General features: G+C 35.7%; 1 protein-coding gene across 2 annotated transcripts in view; it reads right to left on the bottom strand.

Moving 5' to 3' along the window:
* Positions 1-2,442: 2,442 nt before the first annotated feature.
* The window catches only part of LOC113982878 (pleckstrin homology domain interacting protein), a 107,953-nt gene continuing 96,872 nt past the window's right edge, over positions 2,443-13,523 (bottom strand). For both annotated transcript variants that reach the window (XM_027711503.2, XM_027711504.2), the window contains exons 37-40: positions 11,660-11,823; positions 10,905-11,185; positions 10,439-10,600; positions 2,443-8,652 (exon numbers count right to left, since the gene is read on the bottom strand). In XM_027711503.2, coding sequence (XP_027567304.1) covers positions 8,006-8,652; positions 10,439-10,600; positions 10,905-11,185; positions 11,660-11,823 — 1,254 coding nt within the window. In that variant the 3' untranslated portion in view covers positions 2,443-8,005. The remainder of the gene's footprint in view (positions 8,653-10,438; positions 10,601-10,904; positions 11,186-11,659; positions 11,824-13,523) is intronic.

Here is a 13,523-nt window from a genome sequence, read left to right as displayed (position 1 = left end):
ATGACTTGTAAGTAACTCTTTTTTAAGTTTTTGACAACTATATTCCATTTCTTAGCAGTTTATGGAAGCTTACATCACTTTCCTTAATAATAAAGAGAACTCAAATTTTGAATGAGGTGCTTGAATTTCAGAAAAATAACCCTACTAGATTTCTCTGCTATAGAATACAAATACAGTCATTCCTTCTAGTATTTTAATCGTATTCTAACTAGGTTTGCATTTTAAGTTACAGTCTTTATTATTTTGAATATCCTTGTTCAAAGTCAAATTCAGAGATCTGAGACAAAACACAAATTAACAGATGAGGCTGCCTGGTCCTTGAATGCTAACATTATTTGAAGTCAGTACCTTCAGGAATATGCCTCTGCAGAAATCTGATGCTGAATGAATTGATTACCTGCCTCTGCTCTTGTTCCCTCTTTCTCTTTTTTTTTTTCTTTTTTTTCCCCACTGATGTATCTGCAAGCTAAAGTAAAATGAAAGGCTGACAGGACCAAAAACCTCCCTGTTTCAGAGACAAGAAAAGGAATTACAAAGGAAATTTGTATGGTTGTTACTAGACTAGAAACAAGATTCCCGAATCCTCTACCCAGTCTCCCCCTTCAGTGCTCATACAGATTTTAAAGTACAGGACAGAATTCATAAATTCTCACTACACTCCTGTAAAAGATTCAATTAAGCCTGTTCCAAAGATTTCTTAACACAGTATTTCTCTAAGCTAGAAAAACAACTTGACATTTTGGGCTTTGAGCTTCCTGTTAACATTAGTAAAACCCACAAAACCCCTATATTTTGCATGCTAATTTTGTGTACAATAACTCATTTTTATGCTACTTAAATTCCAGTCACATTGTATGTTGCTTGCTGGCATTTCCTTTATTTTCACATTTGCTTCAAATAGAAACATTGATTAATTTTTAAAACCATTACACTTTGCTCATTTGTCTTTGGGAAAAATGACAAGAACTATTTTGCAAAGCTAGAGCAGGAAATAACACAGGTTTTGGCATAAAAACTTTCCACTTTGAAAAGAAAATGGTCAATGATTACACAATTTCCTTCATTTAATGAGTGTTATGATCAACAGGAGTAAATGGTATTAACAAGGTAATGAAGCATTAATACCAGCACAGTCAGCATCTCACTGTCAGATACTAACATTTCACAGCATCTATTAATCCTAAGCAAAGTCTTGATTTCTACTCAAAGAAAAATAACCACAGCAGGTTTCAAAAAGATACTTGTCACAGGAATGAGAAGTGGGATACAATTGTATTTTAAGGATTTTGTACAGAGTTATGCAGAAAAGTATTTTCAAAATAAAGAAAAAATTATTAACTGCTTAAGACTATTCTCAGTAACAAAACTAGAACCGTGGACCTGGGGTGGCTTGTGCTTGGATGAGCACACCACTATTACAATAATGCTGCCATACTGAAAATGCACATACAATAGAACTACCAGCTCCAGTACGTACCAGAAGCACAGAAGAAAATGTGTTACATTTTCAGTATTCTAAATTTATTTTCTCCAAGCAGAACAGGCCAATTACTAAAACTCACATGGATGATTGAGACAACAGGTTTCTCATCTGCTAAAACAAGTCTTGCTTTTGCTAGACTCAACGTGGAGTCTGGAAAGCAATAGGGAGTTCATTCTGCTGTGACCATTCCCCATTCCCATCACCCAGCAGCACACATACCCGCATCTGTGAGGTAAGGGTCTCTTCCATCACTTCCTTGTGTTTTGAGGTAAGGTATATAAGGAGGAAGTAAGTAACACATGAAATTAAACAGAATCCACGTAGTGGCAGTATTTGAAATACTAAACATTTCTTTTGTCTTGCATCTATCGGGCAGAAACACGTAGATATCAACAAACCAACCCTGCAGCTTTGTGCAAATACATCCTGTATTGCCTTTTCCTTGCACCACCCACTCAGGGCAACTAGACTGAAGACCAGTACTCTACGGGTAGGGAGGAGGGAACTTCTCTCTCCTTAGGTGTTTTTAGCTTCTTCTAGAGTTGTTGGGAAGTACAGATATCCATAGACTGGACATAGCTCTGGTACAAACCTTTGTTATTTGAACAAGGAAGGCTTTCTGGAGGATTAGGGGTGGGTACCCTGCTGCACATGTGAAAGTGAGCTAAGAGGAGTGGCAACATGGTGTCTTCAGTGCCAGATGCTACTGCTTTTATATGGCCTCCAGAACTGCAGGGTTTAGTGAAAACCCCTACAAAATAGCAAACTTTGATCTCTATCAGAGCACACTCCAGTTGTAATTTTGTTTGTTCCCACACATACACTATACCATATTGCCATATACCACTATACCATATTCCATAAGGAATCAAAAGAAGCTGAGTTTAGGCGGTTTTGAGAAACACATAAGCAACTGTCCCATAATACAGCAAATTACTAGATAGAAACAAACACTGTTGGACAGCTTAGAAAAACATGTTTTCTATTTATTTAAAAATAAGTTTGTAGTTACTACATTGCAGTGACAGTAATTCTTACACATACATTCTAGTTTGTATAAAAGGATTCAAAGTATTATGCATCAAAACTAACATAGAAAGTGTCCACATAACAGTAAAGAAATTTCCAATCCATATGTACAAAAAGAAAGGGCACTGTTATCCTGGTGAGATACTTCAGGTTATAACATGATAATCTAGATTTCTGGAAGGAAAAAAGCCTTGATAAAGCTAAAGAATTATAGTTTTCAAAACTGTTACTCATTACATACAACAGATTTTTGTTTTACATAATTCTGTACAAAATAAGCGTAATTTTTAATCTGAAAATGTGTCAGTTTTAAAATTAACCTTTCTAGGTAATTTACTTGAAGTTGAGCTCCATTCTATACATATTGAAACATTATGACAGAATTTAGTTCACGCAAGATCATTATCCAGTTGTCCACCACACTTCTGCAGTTTTAGTATGGTCCAAAAATGTAACTTCTGTATGGTCTCAATGCATTAGCAAACCAACACGTGCAGTTGTAAGCACAAAACAGCACATGTACATCACACAGTACATGACAGGTACTTCTATTTCTTTCTACCCCTATTTTGAATGACTTCATTCTTTGTTTTTTCAGTGTAGGAATTCCTAGTATAGTACTACTTTCCCTCCCTAAAATGTATTATTTGAATTATTTGAAGTGAATTTCCTGATGTATTTATCTGCATTAAAAAGGATCCAAATGACTACTTGTCTGACTACGTACCTCCTAAAAGCTAAATTTCTTCACCCTTATTTTATTGCAGCATATAAGGTTTCTCTTCTGGAGTGCCTTGAGGCTCTTATAACCTTGGGAAAAGGGGCAGGGAGGGGGGGGGAAGCAGCCAATCGCCTCTTTTTCTGCAATTTAAGATGTCTTTTAATCTAGCTTCCTGGCATGTTTCCTCATCCAACACACTGTAAAAATGACATGGTGAATTCCTGCATTAAAATTAGCAGAAACACAAGAGCACCTAGAGGTTAACTCTGGTTTAAAAGCTACCTGCTATTTTCCCCAGACAGCAGAAAGTGAACAGGCTGTACTCATGATTCAAAAACAGGAAGCTACGTAAGCTGTCAATGCCAGACTTGTTATTGGAAACACATTGTTAAGCCTTGGCCAATTTTATGAAATGTAATACGCTTTCCTCTGCATACAAACAAACACGTATATACAATAATTTACAGCAGAAAACTAACAGCCCTTTTATCAGTTGAATATCTAGGTCCCCTTGGAAACCAGTCTGTTACAAGAGCTTCAGGGATAAAAGAAAATATATACTAATTTTACACAGTTAATTTGTCTTCATTTAGGTAGTAAACAGAAAATGAGCTTTTGCTGTTTCTAGGTGAGGTTTTAAGAGCCTCGACCTTCTGTATCACAGCACTGTAGCAGAATTAAATTATTTTTAAACACTCTGTTAATAAAAGGCAAAAAGTAAAACCTTTGAAAAAGTAGCATGGACAAAATATACTACTTCAGAATAAGGTAAGGACTCAGGACACAATTGTGGTATGGCTGCATCTTGATTGACCAGCAATGTTAAAATTACCTCAGCAAGATTCACATGCTACAAAATTGAATGTGAATGTCGATGAAAGTGAGATTAAAAATCTCTAACCTCTTATCTACTACGTAAGTACAGGGTGAAACAGTCCCATCCAGTTACACCTATTGCTTTTATAGAACCAGTCAACCATTTAACATGTGCCTAAATTCAAATGACACGCTAAAGCATTTACTTATAGTCCGCAATCCAACAAATGTGAGCAAAATATTTAACAATGTGATGTAAAAACTGTAACAAGCTTGAGATTACTGAATGGACAGAGTATTTTTTGTGTTGCATGTAGTCCTTCTTTGGTAAGACAAAAGCCTCTGGCACAGAACTGATGCTTAAAAATATTTGTACAGCAATACAGTGAATAAGCTGTCTCTACACTACAATTTATTTTTTAATAGATATTAATATATCCTACGTGCTGCATCAGGGTCCTTTATCAATTAATAGTTTCACAAATATTAAGCCATAGTAATATTTAACTCAACCAACTCAATCTTACAAGTCTATCAACAAACCAATCACAGGTACAAACCAGACACTGTACAAATAAACATCTGTAAATCTTTATCACAGCAGTCTAATCACTGGAGGAAGACATTTCTCTGTAAAGTTGTATCACTGGTCATTGCCGAGTGACGAAGAGCTCTAGTTCAATATTGAGAATAATAATAATGAACACTACAGTGGTAAAATTTCAGTTCAGTTCCCAGAGAACACACTAACAACAGAAACAAAGTGGATAAAGAGTTGTTAGGTATGTAGGCACAGGTACAATGATTCCTGTTAAACATTTAGAGCCCACTGTTATGACAGAAGCAGAAGTTATTTCCTCATTGGTAGTTAGAGAACACACTGTTGTTATGATACCACTCAGCAGTAAATACCAATTTTAACGTCTCCCAGTATAGCACAGAAACACCAGAACAGTATCCTCATATCCATGTCAAATATAAACAAATTTAATGAATAAAACTGAGTTAATTGCTGCCAGATCATTTATGTGTCTGTGACTATGAAGCTGTATGTTACTTACAATGCAAATGTGAAACAAGCACATGAGATTTTGATAGTCCATTTTCTGAACCAGCTGTTAGGTACTTGAGATGGCATTATAAAACATGCATATAATTATAGTTCTTAAATTATTTCAACACTGACCAATAAGTTTATTGCTCACATTTAAAAACTTAAGACTATGTAATCAAAAGCTCTTTTTCTGTGTTGATACAGTATCTCACAACACTTCAAATAATAAATTTTTCCCCAACCAAAATACAGTCTGATGGTGACTAAAGTCTCATAAATAAAGTTTGCAACCTAGTGAATTAAATTATAAAAATATAACTTTTAAATAAATCTGGTATTAATTTCTAATAAACTTCTAGTGTTGCTTCTATAAAAAAATTTGATCCAAATTATCCACAATTTATTTTAAAAGGAAAAACATTAATGTGTCTAATACAAATTAAAAACTTACTGGCTAAAGTCACCGATATTACTGGGTGGGAAGCAGTACCCATGTTCTGCAGGTAAGGCTTTCTATCCTCGCAAAATTAAGATGTTTAATCTTCTACCTACTATTAAGGGAACGTATATTATCTCAATCTCCAAAACTTACTTACAAGGTATTTTTGATATATAAATATATACACAGACATGCCATATAAAACATCATTACAAACAGAGTAAATACAGAAGATGAATTTTAGATATAATCTGTTTTATATATTACAATGCAGATAACATCAGGAAATTACACATTTTCAAATGATTGCCTTCATCAGTGAGATGTGACAAAATTAACAAAGAGAATCAATCAGTTTTGAATTGTGAAGCTGTATTGCAATTGTACAACCGTAGCTTGTTATCTTACCACATGTTTAGCAACTCCATTTTAATTGAATGATAAAGAAATACTTGTTAGAAAAAATAAATATGCCAACAAATGAAATAAAAACTAATCCCTGCTCCCCAAGTTCAAATCCATAACAATTCAAAGAAGATCTGGAAAATATCTTACTTAGACACTCTTTGTAGTAAAATGAACTACCTTAAACTAGGTATGGTGGATACTAATTTGCTATCCACAGTAACATATTTCTATTTCTCTTGGTGGCAAATACCAATATTCTTTGTTCAAACTTAGAACCTTTTTTTCAGTAAGAAAATAAAGAGTGAAGAATCAGGCCTCAAATACAAATACAGAAGCTGTGCAAATTTAAGGTCTTAATTCTGCATGCCCTCCCTTCTAGACATTGCAGATGATGTTTGTGTAAAAAAAAAAAAGTATAACCAGAAAATTTTGGTTACATTTTTGTACCATACCAGATCTCAGTAAATATGACTACTTATGTATTTTTAACTTGGAACTGGACAATATTTTTTTTAAGTGATACAAAATGGTATTAAGGTTTGTTTGTAAAGGTATAAAATAACTAAATGTACCATAAACAAATAAATAACTGCTTTTCTTTTCCAGAGCAGTACATATAACAATACATTCCCCTAAGTCATATAGTTATCATTTACAATAGACAACTTAATTTTAGTAAGGATGCAAGAAATAATAGAATACAAGGCACAATCATTAAATGGAATTTTTCTTTAGGGTGTATATTGACTTATGTCAGCGTGATATACCATAAAAAGTGCAGAAAAACACAATGTGCAATGAGACCACTGTATAAAACATGATTGCATAAAAAGTGATTTGGCCTTTTAACCCTAATAATTGAAAATAACCAATCTTCCCCTTAAAATTAAACTATAAAGTATGACACTTTAAAATTTTCAATTCTAGTGCTATCTAAAAAATCCTGAAAAAAATTTATACCTGGGTAATATTTTAGATGTATGTGTTTATGTATATATTAATATATACACATACACTCTTCTTTGTAGGTCATTTCAGCCTCTTAAGCATGTCTTAAGTTGTGGAAACAACTATCAGTCTGGATCAGAAAGTAAACATCATAATTCCATACTTGTCCTGTAATTTCCTTGAATCCTTTAACCAATTATACATTTAGACTAAAACATCTCTGTCAAAGGACCCCACCAGTGCATTATTTTCTACCAGAAGTACCAAAAAGGATACATTTCAGAACAATGTTAACAATTTACTATTTAAAACAAGACACAGCTTTTATCACTGCAAATGTTATGCTGTACTGACACTCAAAGAAAAAAAGGCTTTCCACTGCACTGATTCTCAGTCTTTGGCACAATAAACAGAGATTTAGTGACTGATACAAGAATCAAGGTCTGAAAAATTAGACATTAGTCAAACTTTTTCCAATGTGGATATATATATATACTTGTGATTACATTTTTGCTATGTTTGGCAGAACTTGGATAAACCAATGGCCTGTGCTAGGCTTCTTTTGCAGCTGAACGTTCCATCACAACTGAAATTAAACATTTTCAGATTAGCAAAGTTTGGTATTTTGTATTTAATAGAAATGTAAATGAATTTACTGCCACTTTTTGTCAAAGTCTACCTTCCTAGGCGACTTGACTTTACAATCAAAGCGTACCTTACTTGGTCAAAAATAGACTTCTGTTTTCAGTTTGTGGCAATTAAAAGTACCATCACCTTTTTTCAATTGTGTAGAGATATTATGTACTACTCCAGGAGAGTAGTTATCAACTCTGTACGTCAGTCAGAAATTGCTTCAATTATTCTCAATTGTGAACAAAATGACTGTTGAAATGTATAACCTATTTGGAGGGCAATAAATAGCAAAAGTTTAAAATATATATTTCTTTCAAAGAATGTTCTTTCAGTTTATCTTTTTGCTAGATCTTTCTCCCCACATCAGAACATACTCTTCTAACCCATAATAGCAGCAGGGAAGAAGAAGTCTGTTCTGCTGTTCCTTAACTGTACCTGCTTCATAGCATTCTGAAGTAAAACCCTTGGTAAAAATTACCAACCAATTAAATTAGCTTTTGCTTTTTCAGTCAGCTTTCGGACTCTGCCTCTGCTTGATGTTCCGAAAGTTAAGGAGGTGTCTTCAAACAATAGCTGCCTTTGCTCTTCCTCAGAGTCATCTTCATTGTAAAAGGCTGTCCTCCTACCCTGGTTTCTAGTTCTCATGTGAGGTTCAGAATCTTTAAGCTCTTCAGACCCCTCCTCCATGGGCTCATGTGTCTTTTTCCTCCTGCTTCTTGTTTGCATTTTAACATTCGCAGGAACTAAGAGGTCCGAGCCTGGCTGACGGGTCTTTATCTTCCTTTTTGGCTTTCTACCCCCACGGCCTTTTTTTTGTAACAAGTCTTCCTTCACATTATTTTCAGAAAGAGAGTTGCATGCAGTAGAAACAGAGGCTTCTTCTGGTATATCCCTTGTGGTCTGGATTGTATTCTGCTCTGCAACCTTTTGCTGTTCAACAATTTGTAGCTTTTTTGGTTTCCTGCCTCTTTTCTTGTGCACCACCACCTCACAGCTACTGTTATTAGTCTCCACCTTCGGTTTCCGCCCGGGACCTCTTTTAACTGGAGGTTTCAAAGGCTGTCCTCCATGTCCATTCACCTGAATGCTTCCTGATGCCAAAGCATTATTTTTGCAATCCGCTGTAAAGAAATGCAAGTACATGTCACATAACAGATTTGCATTTACATTCATTTTCACACTGCCTTAATAAAGCCCCTACTAAAATATCTGAAAGGATTCACAGTGATTGCCAATCTGTCAAAGTCTGAGAAACCCAAAGTAGAGCTCAAAGAGTTTCATTCTCATATGCAAGGAGAACTAATTTCTAGTTGAGTTTAGCACACAGTAGCTGGGGGGTGGGGGGAAACAACAAACAAAAAAACCAGGAAAAACCCAGGGGGAAAAAAGAGGGGAAAAAGGGGAACACCTAAGGGGTTTTTCTTGGCTGATACAACACCAGTGGACAAAACTCCTATTTTATATCCACAACAGCAAAAAGTTGCTCAGGAAGCATTACTGTAAGGATCAGGAATGCTTCAAAGCAGGTAATCTCTGGAGAAATAAAACAGTTTCTTTCAGCCTGAGGTAGCATCTTTTATATGCAATTTGCACAGATTTCTCACATTAACAGACAGACAGCAGATGTACTTGCTTTGACATTTTATAGGGTGTGTTTTCATTAGGTGAGGGGTACTCGCCTTAGCAGGGCATGTCACAGGACCTCTTAGGGAGATGTTCTGATACCACAGCCCTTGCCTAAAACATGGCCAAGAACAGGCTCATAGTCAGCCATGATAGTTCCTCAGTCCTTCGATGGAACACCCATGCACAGCTCCTGCTGTGTTCAAATGTGCACCATCATGCACTGAACACACAGGCCTCCTCTGTCATATGAGTGGATGTGCAGGAGGGACATGTCCATGTCAACAACATTCAGATACCTCTGATCCAACCAAACACCCAGTTCTATAAAAGGTGCATACTTAGCTGTGCAACATGGTAACAAGCTGGGGCCTTTGTGAGAAAGCTTACAAGGAATAGACAGATGATTTAACTTATCAGACCACAAGCTACTTTTTCAGAAGCATGGAAGACTAAGAAAGAACAGATAATCCTTGGGGAAAGAAGGACTACAAGGAGTAAGCAGATTAATTAGGGGGCGCCCAATTTGCAGACTAAGACTACTGTGTCTCCCATCTTCAGAGAAAAGATGCTTCATGGATCTAGCTGCTTCAAGCATCTTCATAACAGTTCAAAGCTCCTCCATAAACAGGAAAGTTTTTTGACTAGAAGATCTTATTTCAATCTCCACAGAAGTTTTGAGTTTTAAGGTATTCAGACATCAAAAGACCGAGCAAGCTCACTTGAGAGATTTCATGAAACGTAGGTCTGAGCAGTCCATTCAAACGTACTAAACAGAAGCAGTAAATACTGCATAGTTCAATTTTCTGTGGAAAAAACTGAAAGAACTAATTTGCAGCTGGGATGCTCTGGCCTTTACGCTCGTGGCTGCACAGCATGTCACCACACTCAGCGTAACTGAACCAAATGTAATCCACATAAATGTTATGAGGTTAAACACACAGGGTTTAAAGCATGACCCTGCAGAAGTCTGCTTTGGAATTTCAGAACTCCTAACATGATCTTTGTAATATTTTAAATGAAGGCAGAGATATGTTAACATATCAAAATAAGCTAGACAACAGTGATCACATCATGGAAATGGTGTTAAGAATAGTCAAAACTGTGCTAATTCATCAAGAAGGAAACTGTGTTGGAGTTGTTCCATTAGACTTCCCCATTCTGCTAAATCATAATGCATCCTAATTTCCCCACCTCCAAATTACCACAACTAAAGTACAACACTACAGCCAGTACATCAATAACTGGGATGGGACAGGGAGAAGTTCCAGAGAAATTTGGTACCTTGTTGATTAACGGTGGAAGATTTTACTTTGCGCTTGATTTGCTTCTCTTTCTCGGGATTTTCTCTAGTGGAGTTATTCCTAGTGTTATGACTGTAATCCGATGGAGTAGGGTTTGATACAATATTCTGGTTCTTGGAATGTTTGGCTGAATTCTCCAGTACTAGAAGGACAAAAAGAAAAAAAAAACTATGTAAGTCAAGCAGTTAATACCACATTCAATCTTGTTGGACTAAAATGGAACTCATGTTCTACTACAAACAAACAATTTGAGTCAGTGATCCAGAAGGAAGAAAGCTTCCTAGATAACACAGCCTAACTTGTTCAGTTTTCCTCTGAAGAGCCTCAAAGGCCCATCAGCTTGAAAACAGAACTAGTCTTAATTGAGAGAAATATAACAGATTTCCAAAAAGCCAGTTTTATCTTTGAAAACATTCCCTGCTTAATTAAAAAAAAATCCAACTTGCCTGACTTTCCTGACCCTGCAGTAGTATTAGGCTTTGTAATTAAAGGCTTTATAGTTAAAGGCTTTGCTCCTGAAGAAGTAGATGGTTGCTCTGTAACAGCCACATCTGTTATCCCCCTATTGCTTCTAGTCCGCACAAGGGAAGAGGCTTCAGCCGCTTTTCCATTCATCTGAGGCGGAGCATGTCGCAGTGCTGTTGACCGTGCAGGTGCAGAAGATGACGAAGTGGTGGAAGTTTCTGACTTCAACTGAGGTTTTATTAATCTCCTCTTCCTTTCAGGACTGCAAAAGGAGGAACAATTTGTATCCTGGATGACCCCTTTTTCATTTTACAGGAATAAATAAAATTAAATGCTAGTGTCTGAGATCGTGGGAGTAAAACAATCACCTCTGTATGAAGTATGTTAAAAACATGACATTTACTGTGGAAATTCATGTAAGTTGTGAGCTTCTGAAAAGTGAATCTTTACAATAAATACTATAGTTATATGACAAAGCATGATGCCACCGCTATCCTAACAATGCTGTTTTACTGTATGTTTAGCAGGTATTTGAATTTTAAGCACTTACACTAGGATAGCTCTAAGTAAAGTTTAAAACTCTTCCACGTCATAGGGACTTGCATGTCAAAGCTATCATTCTGCAATATAGGGAATAGTAAAGGAAGGATTAAGAAAAAAACCACACTAGGTTCTATTGTTTAGGTATGTCAAACTTGCATAACATTTCATGAATGCTGTAAAAGAACTAATGTACCTGGATGCAACACTACTGGAAACTGAGCTGCTTCTACTTCTTTTTTTCCTTCGTTTCTTTATTGTATTTCTTTTATGAAAGCGCAGGGCAGATTTATAATCCGATAAAATCGAACTTATGTGTTCTTCAAAGAAAGCAGAAAGGCGCAAGCTCATGCTGTAGATCTAAAAAAGAAAAGCCAGTAAACAAGTTTTATACTTTTCCAAAGCATCATTTTACTTATTTATCATTGAACAACAGCTAGAAAAGTAAAGTGATTAATATGGAAATGTTTTAGGGAAATTTACAGTCTGTCTCAACAAATTTACATTAACCCATGTGTCGGTTTGCTTTAAACTGTTTTCATGGTTTTGAAAAGTATATTACAACTGAAGATGACACACAAAAGAAAAAATTAGAAAAGTCATTTTTTCAACTGCCTTTCCAGAATGTACTACCCCTTTCTAGCTTCAACAGAAATTACAAAGAGATCCTTAATGTAATTTTACTGTATCATACCTAGGGTCAAGAAATCTTATTTTCTGCTGCATTAAGTTTCATCCTTATATCCTATATTTGAACATCAATCTATTCCTTTTATGGATGAATTGATTCTACCAGTAAGTTGGTTTCAACAGGTACAATAAATGTATTGAAATTATGTAGGTGCACATTTTTTTTACCCATCTCTAGCCTTGAATGATTTATAGTGACTACCAAACTCAGTTTAGGCCACAACTAATTATTTGAGCACAGTTGCTATTAATTCTGGAAACAAAAAAAAAACCAAAACACCAAAGTGACCTGCCTAGGTACTTTGAGACACAGCACCATTTTAGAATATGAAACACCATATTAGAATATTGAACAGTTGCCTACCTAATGACACACCAAACTATAAGAGCACCAGACTCAACAATAGGTTTGACAGATTCTCCATGTGTTACTGGAGATAGCATGCAAAGAAATATGTGTCTAATGTGCCAAGAGAAAAAGAAAAAGCTGATGAGTTTAGGTTTACTGTTCCAGTAAGCATAAGTGATGTAAAGTAAGTGGTATTTTTAGCATATGCATGACAAATTAAAAGTAAAGACATCACCATTCAAAAACTATGTGTTGCATGCACTTGAAAGCACATAGGTTCCAGAATATTAAAATTCTTAACATCAGAGCCTTCCACTTCTAGTTCTAAGTAAAATAAAAAAAAGATGTAGGCATTTATTACTATACCAGTCTGTTTGGAAGAAACACAAAAAAGTATGAAAATGTCAGAAGGATCAAGGAGAGAGAGGAAAAACCACAAAAGAATCCAGACTTTCCCCCAAATCCATCCCATTTAATGCAACCAAAAGACTGATTTTTAGGCAGCCTCAATAGTGAGTGGGTTTGCCTGCTACTGACTGAAGAGAGAGTAATCGCTGATCAGTCCGTCTTTCTAGTCACCTGCCAAGAAATTTGTCCCCAAGTTTTAAAACAATGAAGTCCTAATAATTAATTTGCTATTTAGAACAGCCAAACATAAAAGCTGTTAATAATTCTAGTCTGAACATCTAACACATATTAGTAGAAGAAAAGCTACACAAAAGCCTTGAACATGTGTAAGTATGCATTTATAAATTAACTGCTCACAGATACTGCACCTACTAAAAGCAGGGCATCCAAGAGTAGGCTGATACTATGTAAAGACAGTCCTGTTTCCCAGAAATCCGAAGGGTTTCATTACAATTGCACTGCATAGTGGTGAACAACATTGAATTTCAACATCCTCTACTGTCTATACCTGGATATTTCAGTTTGGGGCAACGTCCAAGGTGGAGGGGCTCTGTAGTTTTTTGTTTTGAAAATCAACTTTCTTCCCAAAATAACAGTGAAATTCCACTATTCT

Source organism: Pipra filicauda, unplaced genomic scaffold (genome assembly GCF_003945595.2).
Source record: "Pipra filicauda isolate LSUMZ 115617 unplaced genomic scaffold, ASM394559v2 scaffold157_size4220110_pilon, whole genome shotgun sequence".
Taxonomy (NCBI): domain Eukaryota; kingdom Metazoa; phylum Chordata; class Aves; order Passeriformes; family Pipridae; genus Pipra; species Pipra filicauda.
This window is presented reverse-complemented; position numbering and strand designations above follow the sequence as displayed.